We start from the raw sequence: 14,437 nt of genomic DNA on the forward strand, positions 1-14,437 counted from the left end.
AAATGAACCTTCTGACATCTGTGGGATTCCAGAATGATCATTGTGTGCCCAAACTAATATATGAATACATTAGTGACCCTCCCATAGCCCAGGCTGGCTGTGAACTCCTGGTCCTCCCCAGTGCTAGGGCGACAGGTCTCTGGTACTGTGGGTGGGACCCAGGGCCTCGGGCACCACAGCATGTACTCTAGCCAGAGCCCAGCCCCGCCTGTGTCTGCTTAGGTGACCGCTGAGGCACGGCTCTGCTTCGTGCAGAGAAACCCTGAGGAGCTGACACTGAGGTCACCATGTGGCCACAGTACCAGGACTGCCCTGTGCCTGTGGACCCTGGAGCCTGCATGTGTGACCTGTATGTGTCGTCTCTTCTCAGATGTGTCCCACGTCTTCCCAGAGTTCCCGGCACCTGACCTAGGCAGTGCGCTGCTGCAGGAGAGTGTCACCCTTCATGATGTGAAGGCCCTGCAGCTGGTGTATCGCAGGCACTGTGAGGTGACGCCCTACTCGGCCAGACCCAACCCCCACCTGCAGTTCCCTTACATCACTGCCAGATCCGTGTCCCCCCCAGGTCCCTCGCCCTGGGCACTGCCTCTGCCCATTCTCTCTCCACTAGCCCCTCTGGGGGCCTTAGAAAACCCCATAACTGCCCACAGCCCAGGCCCGTGACTGGGCCTCACCCTGACAGGCTGTTCTGCTCCTAGGCCACCTTAGACGTCGTCATGAATCTGCAGTTTCAGTACATCGAGAAGCTGTGGTTCTCCTTTTGGAACTGCAAGGCTACCTCTAGTGACGGACGTGCCTCGCTGCCTGCCAGGTGACACCCCAACCCCACCCAGGACAGGGCAGACTCAGCCCATATGTTCTCCTATTTAACCCCGAGCCGATCTCCTGACACCTTGCACGTGTCTAAGCTGCCGGAGACATTGTGTAAATGTCCCTCTCTCTCTCGCACCCTGAACCACCTTCCTCCACAGCACCCTGTTCTGCTGCAGTCCTGGGGACCCAGGGCCTTTGCACATGCTAGGCAGGGCCTCTTCCCCTGAGCTAGGCCCCAGGTCTCCTACTGTAGCCCAGACTGGGCTTTGTCATCCTCCTGCCTCGGGTTCCTGAGAGTCAAGATAATGGAACTGTGCTACTGAGTTGTGACCTGGTCCATAACTGCAGTGACATGCATTACCTGAGCCACAGGCGGATGGGGACAGTGCTGCTCCTTGGAGCCCCAGCCAAGCCTGGTTGAGCCTGCCCCCTCTGTGCTCTGTGGTCCCTGCCCATCCCGTGGGCTCACTGTGCCCCTCCCCCTCCCGCAGCGACGAAGAGCCGGAAGTCACCCTCCTTCCCAAGGACAAGCTCATCTCTCTGTGTAGATGCGAGCCAGTCCTGCAGTGGATGCGCAGCTGTGACCACATCCTGTACCAGGCGCTGGTGGAGACCCTCATTCCGGATGTACTGCGGCCTGTCCCCAGTAAGCCGCCCTCCCAAGGCCCTGCCCCCCTCCCCAGCCACCACTCAGCCCTGTGGTGCCGCTCACTTGCCAACTCCACCCCCTTCCTGACCCCAGAGAGCTCTCTGCCAGGCAGCAGGGTGCTAAGAGCTGGCTGGGGCATGTGCCGGGCTTTCCAGAAGGTTCCCTGGAGGGCAGGCAAGGGCGGCCAAGAGTCACCTATTAGGAAAGCCATTGTGGCCACCTCAGTTTCAAGGGCATGCCAGGCCACTATGGGCACCAGGGATGTTTGCTAGGAGAAATGGCCAAGACTGGCCCATTAGAGAGGGCATCACCCATGAGCCCAGATGGCCTTGGACCCACCCAGGCCCTTCCCAGCTCGGTGCCCTCAACCCCAGAGTGGGCAGGGAGTCCAGCTTCAGCCTCGAGTGCCTTCCCTGCGGGCCGGTTGTGTGTGTGTGTGTGGGGGGGGGGCTGTTAACGTGAGGCCAGGCTGGGTCTTCCTAGTGCGCTAGGGGGCTTCCTGCCAAAAGTCAGAAACAGCACAACCGTGACCTCTCCTATGTGGCCTCATGCTGGGGGACTGGCCAGGGTGGCATTCTGCATCTCAGAAAAACAATGATGTTGAAATACATTTTCTTTAAAAACAGTCTGAAAATAAAAATCAAAAGAAAACTGAAAATATAAACGGCCCGGTTATCCAGGCGTGGTGGCACACACCTGTTATCCCATCACTCAGGAGGCAGAGGCAGGAGGATCTCTGCATTCGAGACCAGCCTGGTCTACAGAGCGAGTTCCAGGACATCCATTAGAGAGAGACCATCTCCCAAAAACAAAACCAGAAAGTCCAATTTTCTTCTTATAATAAGTCAGCATAAAATAAATGTGGATGTTGACATAATACACTTTGTGTGTACATGTGTGCATGTGTGTCTATATGCATGTGTGCATGTACATGTGTGTGTTTGTCTGACCCTGGTGCTATGGTACTGGTGACATGTGCGTCTTGATTGTGGGGCAGCCCAGGCAATGCCAGGTGCTGGGCAAGTGTCCCTGGTCTCCACGCCAGGAGCTCCATCACTGTGACGGCCATATATGTCCCAGACAGGGCCCTGTGTCCTTGGAGTAATGGACAGATGTCTGGTCTCCCCTCTTACCCGGCACCCCCTCCCCAGGTGACCAGGGCCCCAGTCACGCTCAGGCTGTTCTGGTCTCTCCATGGGACTTCTGCCTGTACCGGCATCGTCCACATGGCATCCGGTAGACCCCATGGGGTGAGTGCTGCCACCCCACTCACCATGAGCCTCTGGTTCACGCCCCCAGGTTCCCTGACGCAGGCCATCAGGAACTTCGCCAAGAGCTTAGAGGGCTGGCTCATCAATGCCATGAGTGGTTTCCCTCAGCAGGCCATCCAGACCAAGGTACCCGACGGATGGGTCTGGGGATGGGCCTCCCAGGATGCTGTGGGGTGAAAGAGCTGGCAGGGGAGCTGTAGATGGCAGCGGGGGTGACACTCTCGCCACCGCCACCTCAGAGCGGACAGCGCAACTTCCCTCTCCTCCCCCGCCAGTTACTGGGTCTGGGCCACAAGTCAGAACTTTGGTATAAATCTGTGGCCTCGGCGTGAAGCAAACAGGAAGCCCTGGCAGTCCAGGATGTGTACAGGGCCGCTGGGTGCCCGGGGCTGGGGAGGGGGCTCACGAGATGACGTGTTCGCCACGCAAATGTGAGGACCTGAATTTGGACCCTGAAATTCATGAAAAAAGCACCACATGAAAAGGTGGGCATGGTGCTACATGCCCGTGACACCAGCAGTCAAGAGGCAGACCCGGGCCCTGGCGTTGGCCTGACCAGCCACTAGCTGATCAGCAAGTGCGGGCTTCGGTGAGACGTGGGGCCAGCGAGACGGCCCAGTGGGTAAAAGCCCTTGACAGCAAGCCTGATGACTGAGTGCAGTCCCGGGACCCACATGGTGGAAGGAGAGGACCAGCTGCAGGCTGCCCTCTGACCTCCACATGCACGCCATTACATGGGTGCATTCACACACAAATAGATGAGAAAAAACGAAGGTGGGGAGTGAAGACCCCAACCTCTGGCCGCCACACACAGGCACACTTGCATACACATGCGCGTGCACATACACCACACTAGCTTGGTGGACCTGAGGATTCTAGGCCCCCACCTCTCCTTAGCCCAAAAGTTCTTCCAACGCATAATCCTCCTGCCTCAGTTCCCTGAGTGCTAACATCCCACCGCACCGGGCTCTGTATCTTTACCATCCACTGAGGCTTCTGGAAGCAGGGATTAGCACGCTGCCGGGAAGAAATGCCCTTAGAGGTGCCCTGTGATGGGCCAGGGGCCAGGGCTGAGACCTTCATGCGTGCCCCCGCCCCCAGGCTGTGTGTGTAGGGTCACTTGCCTGACATAGCAAAGGGAGGAAGGTCTGTCATGGAGTATGGTTGGCAGGCACAGTCCGCCAGGCAGAGCATGGGGCTGCTCTGCTCATCCAGTGGGATGGTTTTCCTGCCTCAGTTTCGCAATCCCGCTAATCCCTCAAGGGTCTACAGGGAGGCTTGTCTCCATTGAGCCACGGATGAGATGCGCCTGCACAGACAGCCACAGAGGCCCCCTTACCCACAGGGTCTTCCGTCCGCCTCTTCCTCCCTCTGCCATCCTGAGTTCCCAGGGGCCTGCAGGGAGCAGGGTGGTGTGCGGATGCCACCCACATCCCCCATGCAGGGACTCTGCTAACCGTGTGACCTGCTCCCTCATAGGTAGGCGTCGTGAGTGCCTTCGCACAGACCCTGCGGCGCTACACGTCCCTCAACCACCTGGCTCAGGCGGCGCGAGCCGTGCTGCAGAACACGTCACAGATCAACCAGATGCTGAGCGACCTCAACCGCGTGGACTTTGCCAATGTTCAGGTGACTTGGCAGTGACATCGGCTGGCCCTACTGTGCTCCAGGCTGGGTGCTCCCCACGCAGGCTGGCCAGCAAACCACAGCTGGAGCTGCAGCCGGCAGCTGGTCCCTCCCTGACCTGCACTCTGCGGGGGAGCCTGAGGCTGGCTCGCGGCCCACCCGCCCACCTCGCTATGTCTCAGATCCCTTTTGTAGCCGGCTGAACGAGCTGCACTCTTGTCTGTTTGCATTCCAAACACTCCCAGCTGCCGGACTTGGTGTGCCTGGCTCTGTCCTGCCAGAAAAGGACAAACCATGGCATGGCTGAGGACATCTTTTCAGCACACACAGGTGTGCCCTGAGAAGGGGACCCTCTGCGAGGCTCAGTGGCACATGCCTGTCATCACAGCATTCAGGAGACTGAGATGGGAAGGTTGGCATTTTAGGCCAACCTGGGCTACCTCTTGAGACATTGTGTTGATAAATAAGGAAAGGTGGAGTCGGGGCTCAGTAGGCAGAGCCCCCACCTAACATGCAGGGCTCTGAGCTGGTACCACATCAACCCATCTAGGATCAGGAGTTCAGGGTTATCCTCAGCTACACTCACAATGTAAGGCCAGCCTGGGCTACATGAGACCCTGTCCCAAATAAATATAGCAGAAGATTCCCCAGGCCCTCACACACTACCCCTTCCCAGGAGCAGGCCTCGTGGGTGTGCCAGTGCGAGGAGAGCCTGGTACAGCGCCTGGAGCATGACTTCAAGGTGACCCTGCAGCAGCAGAGCTCGCTGGACCAGTGGGCCAGCTGGCTGGACAACGTGGTCACTCAGGTGCTGAAGCAGCACGCCGGCAGCCCCAGCTTCCCCAAGGCCGCCCGCCAGTTCCTGCTCAAGTGGTCCTTCTACAGGTGAGCTGGGCCACCCCGCGTCCATAGTGGGGGGGGGGGGCGCCACCTGTGAGGTCCACACACCTTCTGGGCCCTGAGCCTGGAACAGATGGGGCTGTGGGCTGAGGGCAGGGCTGGAGCCTACCACAGCTCAGACAACGTTAGAATCCTGTGGAAACACATAATAAACGAGACTGTGGGCCCACAAATCAGAAGCCTCCAGGGACAGGTGGAGTCCTAGTCAGGGTCACTACTGCTGTGACGGAGCACCGTGACCAAAGCAATGTGAGAGGAAAGGGTTTGTTCAGCTTACACTTCCAGGTGACAGTCCACCATTGAAGGAAGTCAGGATGGGAACTCACACAGGCAGGAACCTGGAGGCAGGAGCTGATGCAGAGGCCATGGAGGGTGCTGCTTACTGGCTTGCTCCCCATGACTTGCTCAGCCTGCTTTCTTATAGAACCCAGGACCAGCAGCCCAGGGATGGCACCACCCACAATGGACTGGGCCTTCCCCATCAATCATGAAATGAGAAAATGCCTTACAGCCGGATCTCATGGAGGCATTTCCTCAGCTGAGGCTCCCTCCTCTTTGATGTCTCTAGCTTGTGTCAGATTGACATGAAATGAGCCAGCATGGTAGGGCAGGGCAGGGCAGGGCAGAAACCTGGGCTGGAGTTAAAATTGCAGCCCAAGGGGAAGTGGCTGTTCAGTGTGAGGCTTTTCACAGGGTTGGGTGAAGCACAATGTCAGACTGCTCCCATCAGTCATGGCTGCAGTGTCTTCAGCCATTTGCTGCCACAGAAACTGTGGTCGCAGAAGGTTCGTGTGGGAAAGAAAGTAGGGGAGGGGTCATGGGAGAAAACCTGAGCTGGCCCAGCGGCTGTGGTGAGGCTGAGGTAGGGGATCTGAGTTCAACATGAGCCTGGGCCACAGAATAAGACACTGGCCTTCACCTCGGAAGGAAGGAAGGAAGGAAGGAAGGAAGGAAGGAAGGAAGGAAGGAAGGAAGAGAAAAAAGAGGAATGTAAGAAAATAGAAGCAGAATCGGGCTGGGAAGCTGGCTGGGTGGACCGTGCGGCTGAGCAAGCATGAGGCCCTGAGTCCAACCCCAGTGCTCATGCAGAACAGCCACGTCTGCAATGTCACTGCTGAGTGGGACAGGAGTTCCCTGGGGCCCAACGGGCCACCAAGCCAACAAGCCCGGGTGCAGAGAAACAAGGCTGAGGGAGCTGGAGTGAGTCTCAATGTTTAGAGCATCAACACAGAACCCGGATTTGGTTCCGGGCACCCAGGCAGTGACTCACTCCAGTTCCAGGCAGTGGCTTCCCGGGGCACTGCACCCTCAGGGTGTACTTACAAGCAGGCAACACATTAAAAAACAAACAAACAAACAAACAAAAACAAGGTATCTGTGTGTGTGTGGAGCACACCTTTAATCCAGCATTCAGGAGGCAGAGGCAGGAGGATCTCTGTGAGTTTGAGGCCAGCCTGGTCTACAGAGTGAGTTCCAGGACAGCCAGGGCTATGTAGAAAGACTTTGTCTCAAAAATGAATGAATGAATGAATGAATGAATGATAAATAAATAATAAATTGTATTTTTCAAGCTAAAATCAAAGCAAAAAGGCAGCAGTGAAGCACTGGGGTGCACTGCCTCCCATCCACCCACGTCCCCCTTGGCCCCTGGGTGTGTCTGGGGACAGGTGGGCACCCCCGCCCCGGAGCCTGTCCCCCAGCCTCAGCAGTGTTCGCTGTCCAGGCTCAGAGCATCTCTGCCCCTGCCCCCAGCTCCATGGTGATCCGGGACCTGACCCTGCGCAGTGCGGCCAGCTTTGGCTCCTTCCACCTCATCCGGCTGCTGTATGATGAGTACATGTTCTACCTGGTGGAGCACCGCGTGGCCCAGGCCACTGGGGAGACGCCCATTGCCGTCATGGGCGAGGTGAGGCCGGGAGACCCAGAGGCCCAGGTCCGCCCAGACACCCTCCCGCGGAGCTCAGGTCTCAGAGAGGACCTGGGTTCAATTCCCAGCACCCACACAGTAGCTCATAGCTGTCTGCAACTCCATCTCCCGGGGATCCAGTGCCCTTTTCAGGCCACACACACACACACACACACACACACACACACACACACACACACAATCCTAACAAGGCAGAAGAAATGAAGCCATGTGAAGGCATGCTTGTGGCCGGCGTCAGGGCTTCCAAGAGCAAGGGCTCACCCCACACAGCCCTGCATCACTGTGCCACTGCCCAGTAGCCTCTAGCCACCCCCAGGGCCTGCAGGAGGACCCTCTGGCTATGTCGCTGGGTTTGACTGATGTCTCAGACCCCTCCCTTCTCTTACAGTTCAACGATCTGGCCTCCCTGTCACTGACGCTGCTGGACAAAGGTGCGTATGCCCTGGCTCCCAGCTCCTTTGCACGCTGTCTGTGAGGAGAGCCACTGTGGCAGCCTCTGGGGTGGGTCAAGGACCCCAGGAGCTGGCATGCAGGTGGTGGGAATCCTGGCCACTGGGCGCGGGCTCTGGTGATACCCTGTGGTGGCTTAGGGAGGTGCAAGAAGAGCTCATTGCTGGCCAGTCTGGTGGCCACGGGAGAGCCTGGGGTAGAAGGGCAGCCTGTTGGTGCAGCCGCGTGACCAGGGAGGACATGGGGGTAGGTGGAGAGTTGACAGGCCACTCTGCTCTTACCGTGCCCTCACCCCTGCAGAGGACACTGGGGATGGACACAGCAGTGAGACAGATGTGGATGGCCGCAGCCTGGGCGAGCCCCTGGTGAAACGGGAACGGAGTGACCCCAGCCACTCACTGCAGGGCATCTAGCCCCTTCCACGCGCTTCCGGAAGGTGTCGCCTCTAAGGACCTGGACTCTCAGCCTATCACACTAGTGCCTCTTAGATGATGCCATGTTTACTGTGACCCAAGGTGCCCCACCCCCAGAAGGCCACAGACCGTGGGGAAGGGCCCACAGCCCGCTAAGGTATCCCTGGGGATACAGCGACCCATCTGTCCCCTGTCCCAACACCCTTCCCTGCTGCGTGTGCGCGTTGGGAGGCACAACCCCCAGAACACCCCAGCTGCCCCCATGGCTTTTCTTCTCAGCTGCTCTCAACTTAAACCATCATTTCAAAGAAAAACCAACCCTAGGAGCAGGAGGCACGGAGCTGCTCACCAGGCACTGACCCCTGTGCTCTGGTCTCCATGCACCTCATGGCCCCTCATAGACGGGCGAGGGGCCTCCAGGTGCAGGCCCTGACCGAGGTGGATCGCAGATGCTAAAGGCATCTCATCTCATCCCAGACAGGTCCAAGCCAAGAAGAAAACAGACTCCATGCACGGCCCACTCACATCAGCCAGTCAAACCGTCCATTCAGGGTCGGCACCAAGCTAACCCAGGGGGCCTGGGTTGGGTTTGCCCAAGTGGCCACAGTGGTCAGCACCATGTCCACGCATCCTAGCAGCACTCAGCAACCTTTGTGCACCACAGTGCCTGGGCCCTGCAGTCTTCCAGACACCACCCGAAACAAGCCATGCTGTCTGCTCTGGCCTGTGGCTGACCCCTTCTCAACTCCAGACCCCAAGATCTCTGGGGACAAATGAACACCAAGGCTGTGCGGGCCCTGAGTTCTAGACGCCCCAACGCGTGGCCATAATACTTCACTGCAATCGCATGTCAAGAATTCTGCCCCAAACACAAGCTCCCCCCACAACCTAGGAAGCGCCTCATGAAATCCGATAGTTTTTCTCTTTTTGGAAAGATGTTCCCTGATAGTTTGTGCTGTAATTGTTCTTAGGAAGTTCTTGTGGATGTGTCCATCACAACACACCCATTGTCCATGTCTGTTCATTTGTGCGGCACTAGTCACATGGAGCCTTTACACTTAGACAAATCCAGCCAGAACGGTTTTCAAGGATGGTGTCCTAGGGGGTGCTGGCCGGGCTCTCCCCCTTGTGGAAACCAATACACACAGGGATTTTTGCCTTGCACTGTGTTGTCCTTTGTAGGGTAGGTGGATCACCATCCATGCTCCAGACCCAGAGGATCGTGTAGGTTTCCTTCAAAAAAAAAACAAAAAACCTCACTCTGGGGCCACCAGCCTCCCGCACTGGCCTGCTGGCTCCCCAGAAGGAAGAGGCTGAGCCCTTTGACCACTGGGTCTCTCGCTTCCGAGAGTGATGGACTTGTGTCCCCAGCAAGGACAGCCCCAGGCTGGTGACAGCAGGACACAGGCTTGCAGGGGGTGACCCTTCCAGACACAAGGATAAAGGCACCCTCCTGTCCCTGGCCCCCAACAGCAACCTCAGGGCTTTGTCTGTACTGGGGTGAGGGCAAATGTTGGACTCTCCTAGGAACTTGGAGTGAGTGTGTATCCAGAAGTGGCTCTGTCCACGGAGAGCTTGTCAGGACAGAGCTGGGAATGGGGTCCTGGGGTGGTCCCTGGGGGCCAGGCACGGCGGGAAGGGCTCAGTGGCAGGAACGTGAGGTGGCGTCTGGGTGCTCAGCCGGCTTTCTCCTAGTTTACGGGGTGTGTGTGTGTGTGTGTGTGTGTGTGTGTGTCTGTCTGTCTGTGTGTGTGCGCGCGCGTGCGCGTGTGTGAAGGTCCGAGGACAATTTTTGGGCTCAAGTGTGTCTCAGGAATTGAACTTGGGTCATTAGGCCTGGCAGCAAGCAGCACCTTTACCCACTGAGTCATGTTGCCATCCCATCTTCCTCAGCCATTGCTCATTTCTCACCAGAACTCCCCAGACTGTCTAGCGGGAACCCACAACACCCCTTCGCCCTTCCTAGGGAATGAGCTCAGACCATCCTCGTCCGGGTTCCGTCCCACTGAAGCCGCAAAGCTAAATCAGAAACTGGACCTCACCGACGACAGCAGCTCCCGCCTCCCCCTCCGGGTCCCGGGACCAGTCAGGGATAGAAGCTCCTGAGATGGGAAGTGCTGCTCTGGGGCTGGAGACAGAGGGTCACGGTGAAGTCCACGGACTGTCAGGTCCCGGGAAGGGACACCAGACAGGACTGTGAGGGCGCTGGGACCTCATTCAGAAAGCCTCCGGGAGCCCCGTGGACACAGTAGGCTGCACACTGTTCATTTCCACGCTCTCTCCCAAGAACAGGCTCACTGGAGTGAAGAGATGGCTGGAACACCAACAGCCACCTTGAGCCTCTAGACGGAAGTCCCTTGATAAGGATGGAACAGAAGCCTTCTGTGTCTTAGTTACCATTTTGTCCTGTGAGGAGACACCATGACAAAATCAACTTAAAAAAGAAAGCATTAGCCAAGCAGTGATGGCACACGCCTTTAATCCCAGCACTCGGGAGGCCGAGGCAGGAGGATCTCTGTGAGTTCGAGGCCAGCCTGGTCTATAGATCAAGTTCCAGGACTGCCAAAGCTACACAGAGAAACTGTCTTAAAAAAAAAAAAAAAAAAAAAAAAAAAAAAAATCAAGAGCCGGGCGGTGGTGGCGCACGCCTTTAATCCCAGCACTCGGGAGGCAGAGCCAGGCGGATCTCTGTGAGTTTGAGGCCAGCCTGGGCTACCAAGTGAGTTCCAGGAAAGGCGCAAAGCTACACAGAGAAACCCTGTCTCGAAAAAAAAAAAAAAAAAAAAAAAACAGGGGTTGGGGATTTAGCTCAGTGGTAGAGTGCTTGCCTAGCAAGTGCAAGGCCCTGGGTTCGGTCCTCAGCTCTGGAAAAAAAAAAAAGCATTAACTGGGGGTTGCTTACAGTTCCAGAGGGAGAGCCCATGAACATCATGGCAGGGAGCAGACAGACTTGGTGCTGGAGCAATTGCTGAGAGCTACATCTGATCCACAAGTAGAAGGCCGAGAGCACAGAGACAGGCCTGTGTGGGCTGGTTTTGTTTGTTTGGGACAGGGTTTCTCTGTGTAGCCCTGGCTGTCCTCGATCTCGCTCCATAGACCAGGCTGGCTTGAACTCACAAATCCACATGACTCTGCCTCCCAAGTGCTGGGATTAAAGGTGTGCGCCACCAGGTCTGGCTTTGGTGTGGGGCTTTTGAACTCTCCAAGCCCATCTCTTCCAACAAGGCCACACCTCCTAATCCTTCCCAGACAGCTCCACTAACTGGGGACCAAGCATTCAGACACATGAGCCTGTGGGGGCCACACTTGGTGACAGAGCACTGATTATGCTTAGCCCCTGTGGCCTTCAAACACAGCTGGGATGGAAAGAGAGAAGGGGCGGGTTCCTTGGGATTCCAATAGAGACATCTAGCCTTGTGGACGGAACTACCAGATTCTTGGCCTTCCTGTTGGGGACAGCCATGGTTGGACCAGCTGGATCACAGCTGCTCCTGAAGGACAGTCTGTAATGGTAGGTGAGGTGTGGCAGCCAGTACCCAGAGCAGGAAGCTGAGAGCTGGTGGTGGTGGGAGGCTACAAACTCCCCGTGTCCGCCCCAGGGGTGCACTTCCACCAGCAAGTGTCACCTTGTAAGGTTCTGTAAGCAAAGAGCCAACTCAGGGCCAAGGACTGAAACATCTGAGGGTGTGGGGGACACTTCTCATGCAGACACCGCACTCAGTAGGCAGGTGAGTGCTTGGGGGCGCCAAGCTCCCAGCCCCCCTCCTAACAGTTTTCCCTTCAAGGGAATGCCTCGGATTGGGGCTGCCTGTCAGTTGGATCAGAACCTAGCCCAGGCCTGGGTCTCACTGGAGCCCTGATCCTATTTTCTATTTCTGCTCTTCCTCCGGAGGTCTGTCACCTCCCCATGCACACTCCAGACCACTGAGTCTCCGGCAGCCTTGGCAGCAGATCTCGAGTGTGGGTGTCTACCAACTTGCAGGGTTCTGCAACCAAAGTTCCCTGATTCACTGTGATGCTTCCAGCAGGTGGAGCTGGTGGTGGCAGGGCCTCCCCTGCTTCAACTCTGTCGTCCCACTGATGGGGAAGGCAAGGGACACTGGTCCTTCATGGTTTGGGGAAAATCTTTTCTAAAAATTTGGAGTCGGGTGTGATGGCGCACACCTTTAATCCTATCACTCGGGAGGCAGAGGCAGGCAGATCTCTGAGAGTTTGGGACCAACCTGGTCTACAGAGTGAGTTCCAGGAAAGCCAGGGCTACACAGAGAAACCTTGTCTTAACAACAACAACAAAATTTTATTTGGGTTCTGGGGAGATGGGTCAGTGGTTAGAGCCGAGGACTGGGATTCGGATTCCCAGCACCCATATGGTGCTTCCCAACCATCTGTAACTCCATTTCTGGGGATCTTATGCCCCCGCCCAGCCTCCTCAGGCACTGCACCCACATGGTGCACACACACATCCAGGCAAAGCACCCACACATACGAAATAATCTTTTTGTTGTTTAATAAAACGGAGATGCCCACACCCTGGGGGACGTTCTGTCCCTGAAGCCTCCCGATTGTCCTCCCATCTCTGGCTGACGTGTCTCCCTCCCTGGATCCTGCTCTGGGCCCTGCCCTACCACCCTTCCCGGGACAGCCCTCCCATGATCAGGCTGCTCAGAATCTCCAGATTCTTGGGGTGGTGGCGGAGGGGGGTGGTACGGGGGTCGACAGGTGGGAACTTGGCCATTCAGACACTCCCACAGGACAAGCAGGAGCTCAGCGTCGCCCTTCAGACATTCGGGGCCTAACCTTCAACCAAGTGTCTTCCCTCTGGAGAGTGGGCCAGGTTGTTTTCTGGGGCGAGCTCCCAGATACTTTGGGGCACTAATTGGCCCGGGATTGTGCGTGTGATGTGAAAGCCAGAGGAGGAAGGTGGAGAACAATCTCTTGCTGAAACTGGAATTAGGCTGATGGCCACCAGCGCCCAACAGTCCTGTCTCCATTCCCGTGGTGCTGGGATTATCAGTATGTTTTCAAAGACAAGGTCTCACTATGAAGCTGGTCTGGAATTATGTAGCCCAGGCTGGCCTCAAACTCACAGAGAACTGCCTGCCTCTGCCTCCCGAGTGCTGGTCTTTAAGGCTATGTAGCAGTACCTTGAACTCCTGATCCTCCTGCCTCCACTTAGCTCTGAGATGACATGTGTGGACTGCCCTACCGTTTATGTGGTGCTGGGGGTTGACCCAGGACTTCATGCATGCCCGGTGAAGGCTCTGCCCAGTGCGCTCCAGCCCATTTGTTTATCTCAATTCCTACTTCTTCCAGAGGAGCTTCCTGGAGGTCCCCCAGCCGGATGAGGAGCACTTCCATGCCCCACGGTGTTCCCACCCACGATTCACAGCTCTTGTGTGCAAGCCCACCCATCGATCTACAATCAAATGGCCATATCTCCCAAACCTGTCACCCTGTACTTAGCCAGCACTGGAGGGGACGAGGTGGTGCTGGGAGTGACCCTGGGAAGGTGGGGGAGGGGGCTCCGGCCGACAGCACTGAGCATCCAGCAAAGCAGGGAACTCCAGCTCTCACAGGACGCTGTTGGTGGAATTAAGGTGGGCTGCTCAGCAGGGAGAGCATCTGCCTGCCACACAGGAGGCCCTGAGCTCAGGCACAGACCTGTCAGCCCAGCACTCTGCAGGTGGAGGCAGAAAGATTAGGAGTTCAAGGCCATTCTCAACTACCTAGGCTCAAGGCCAGCCTGGGCTACCAGAGACCTGTCTTTTACAAAAGAAAAGCAAGTCGGGCATGGTGGTGCATGCCTTGGGGGGTCTAATTCCTGTGAGTGCCAGGCCAGCCTGGGCTACACACCGAGGCCCTGGCTCAACTGAACATTTCCAGAGGTGGTGAGGGAGAGAGCGGGATGGTGGCCTTGGGCTCGCGATGGTGACAGACTAGTGAGGTGTGACTGTGTGCGGAGTCCGGACAACTTTGTGGGGCTCCTCTCCCTCCCACCTTCACACTCTTGGCTGCTTGAGCAGCACCCCCCCCCCACAGCCCACACCTGCTCCACAAAGCAGCCCATGGTCCCTGCAGTCAACCAGCTCTGTCATGCCCTCCCCAGTAACCATACTGAGGCAAGCCCACCTCTCCAGATACCCCAAACAGCAGCAGTGACCTCTCTGCCTTCGTGGGGGACAGGAGAGGTGTGGAGAGCTGGCGGGAGCAGGGGAGAACCACCCTCCAGGGCCTGCCCTGCACAGTGGTCCCCAGGCAGGTGTCCACTCCTCTCTGGACTACTAAACATACAAGGAAACCCATTTTAGTGCGGGGTCTGGGTGGAAGAGAAAACTCCACTTCTCAGGGGCCTCCCAACACGGCCAGCCCTGGGTGACTGATTTTCTCG

At 57.1% G+C, this 14,437-nt stretch overlaps 1 protein-coding gene across 3 annotated transcripts in view; it reads left to right on the top strand.

The window, feature by feature from the left end:
- Rfx2 (regulatory factor X2) overlaps nucleotides 1-9,050 on the top strand; it is a 60,745-nt gene extending 51,695 nt beyond the window's left edge. For 2 of the 3 annotated variants that reach the window (XM_059252058.1, XM_059252060.1), the window contains 9 exons: nucleotides 371-489; nucleotides 699-811; nucleotides 1,305-1,459; nucleotides 2,762-2,859; nucleotides 4,213-4,362; nucleotides 5,036-5,244; nucleotides 7,012-7,165; nucleotides 7,575-7,617; nucleotides 7,937-9,050. In XM_059252058.1, the coding sequence (XP_059108041.1) occupies nucleotides 371-489; nucleotides 699-811; nucleotides 1,305-1,459; nucleotides 2,762-2,859; nucleotides 4,213-4,362; nucleotides 5,036-5,244; nucleotides 7,012-7,165; nucleotides 7,575-7,617; nucleotides 7,937-8,049 (1,154 nt within the window). In that variant the 3' untranslated portion in view covers nucleotides 8,050-9,050. The remainder of the gene's footprint in view (nucleotides 1-370; nucleotides 490-698; nucleotides 812-1,304; nucleotides 1,460-2,761; nucleotides 2,860-4,212; nucleotides 4,363-5,035; nucleotides 5,245-7,011; nucleotides 7,166-7,574; nucleotides 7,618-7,936) is intronic. The other variant, XM_059252059.1, reaches the window with a different exon arrangement.
- The last annotated feature ends 5,387 nt before the right edge of the window (nucleotides 9,051-14,437 follow it).

Source organism: Peromyscus eremicus, unplaced genomic scaffold, assembly GCF_949786415.1.
Source record: "Peromyscus eremicus unplaced genomic scaffold, PerEre_H2_v1 PerEre#2#chr22_unloc_1, whole genome shotgun sequence".
NCBI lineage: Eukaryota > Metazoa > Chordata > Mammalia > Rodentia > Cricetidae > Peromyscus > Peromyscus eremicus.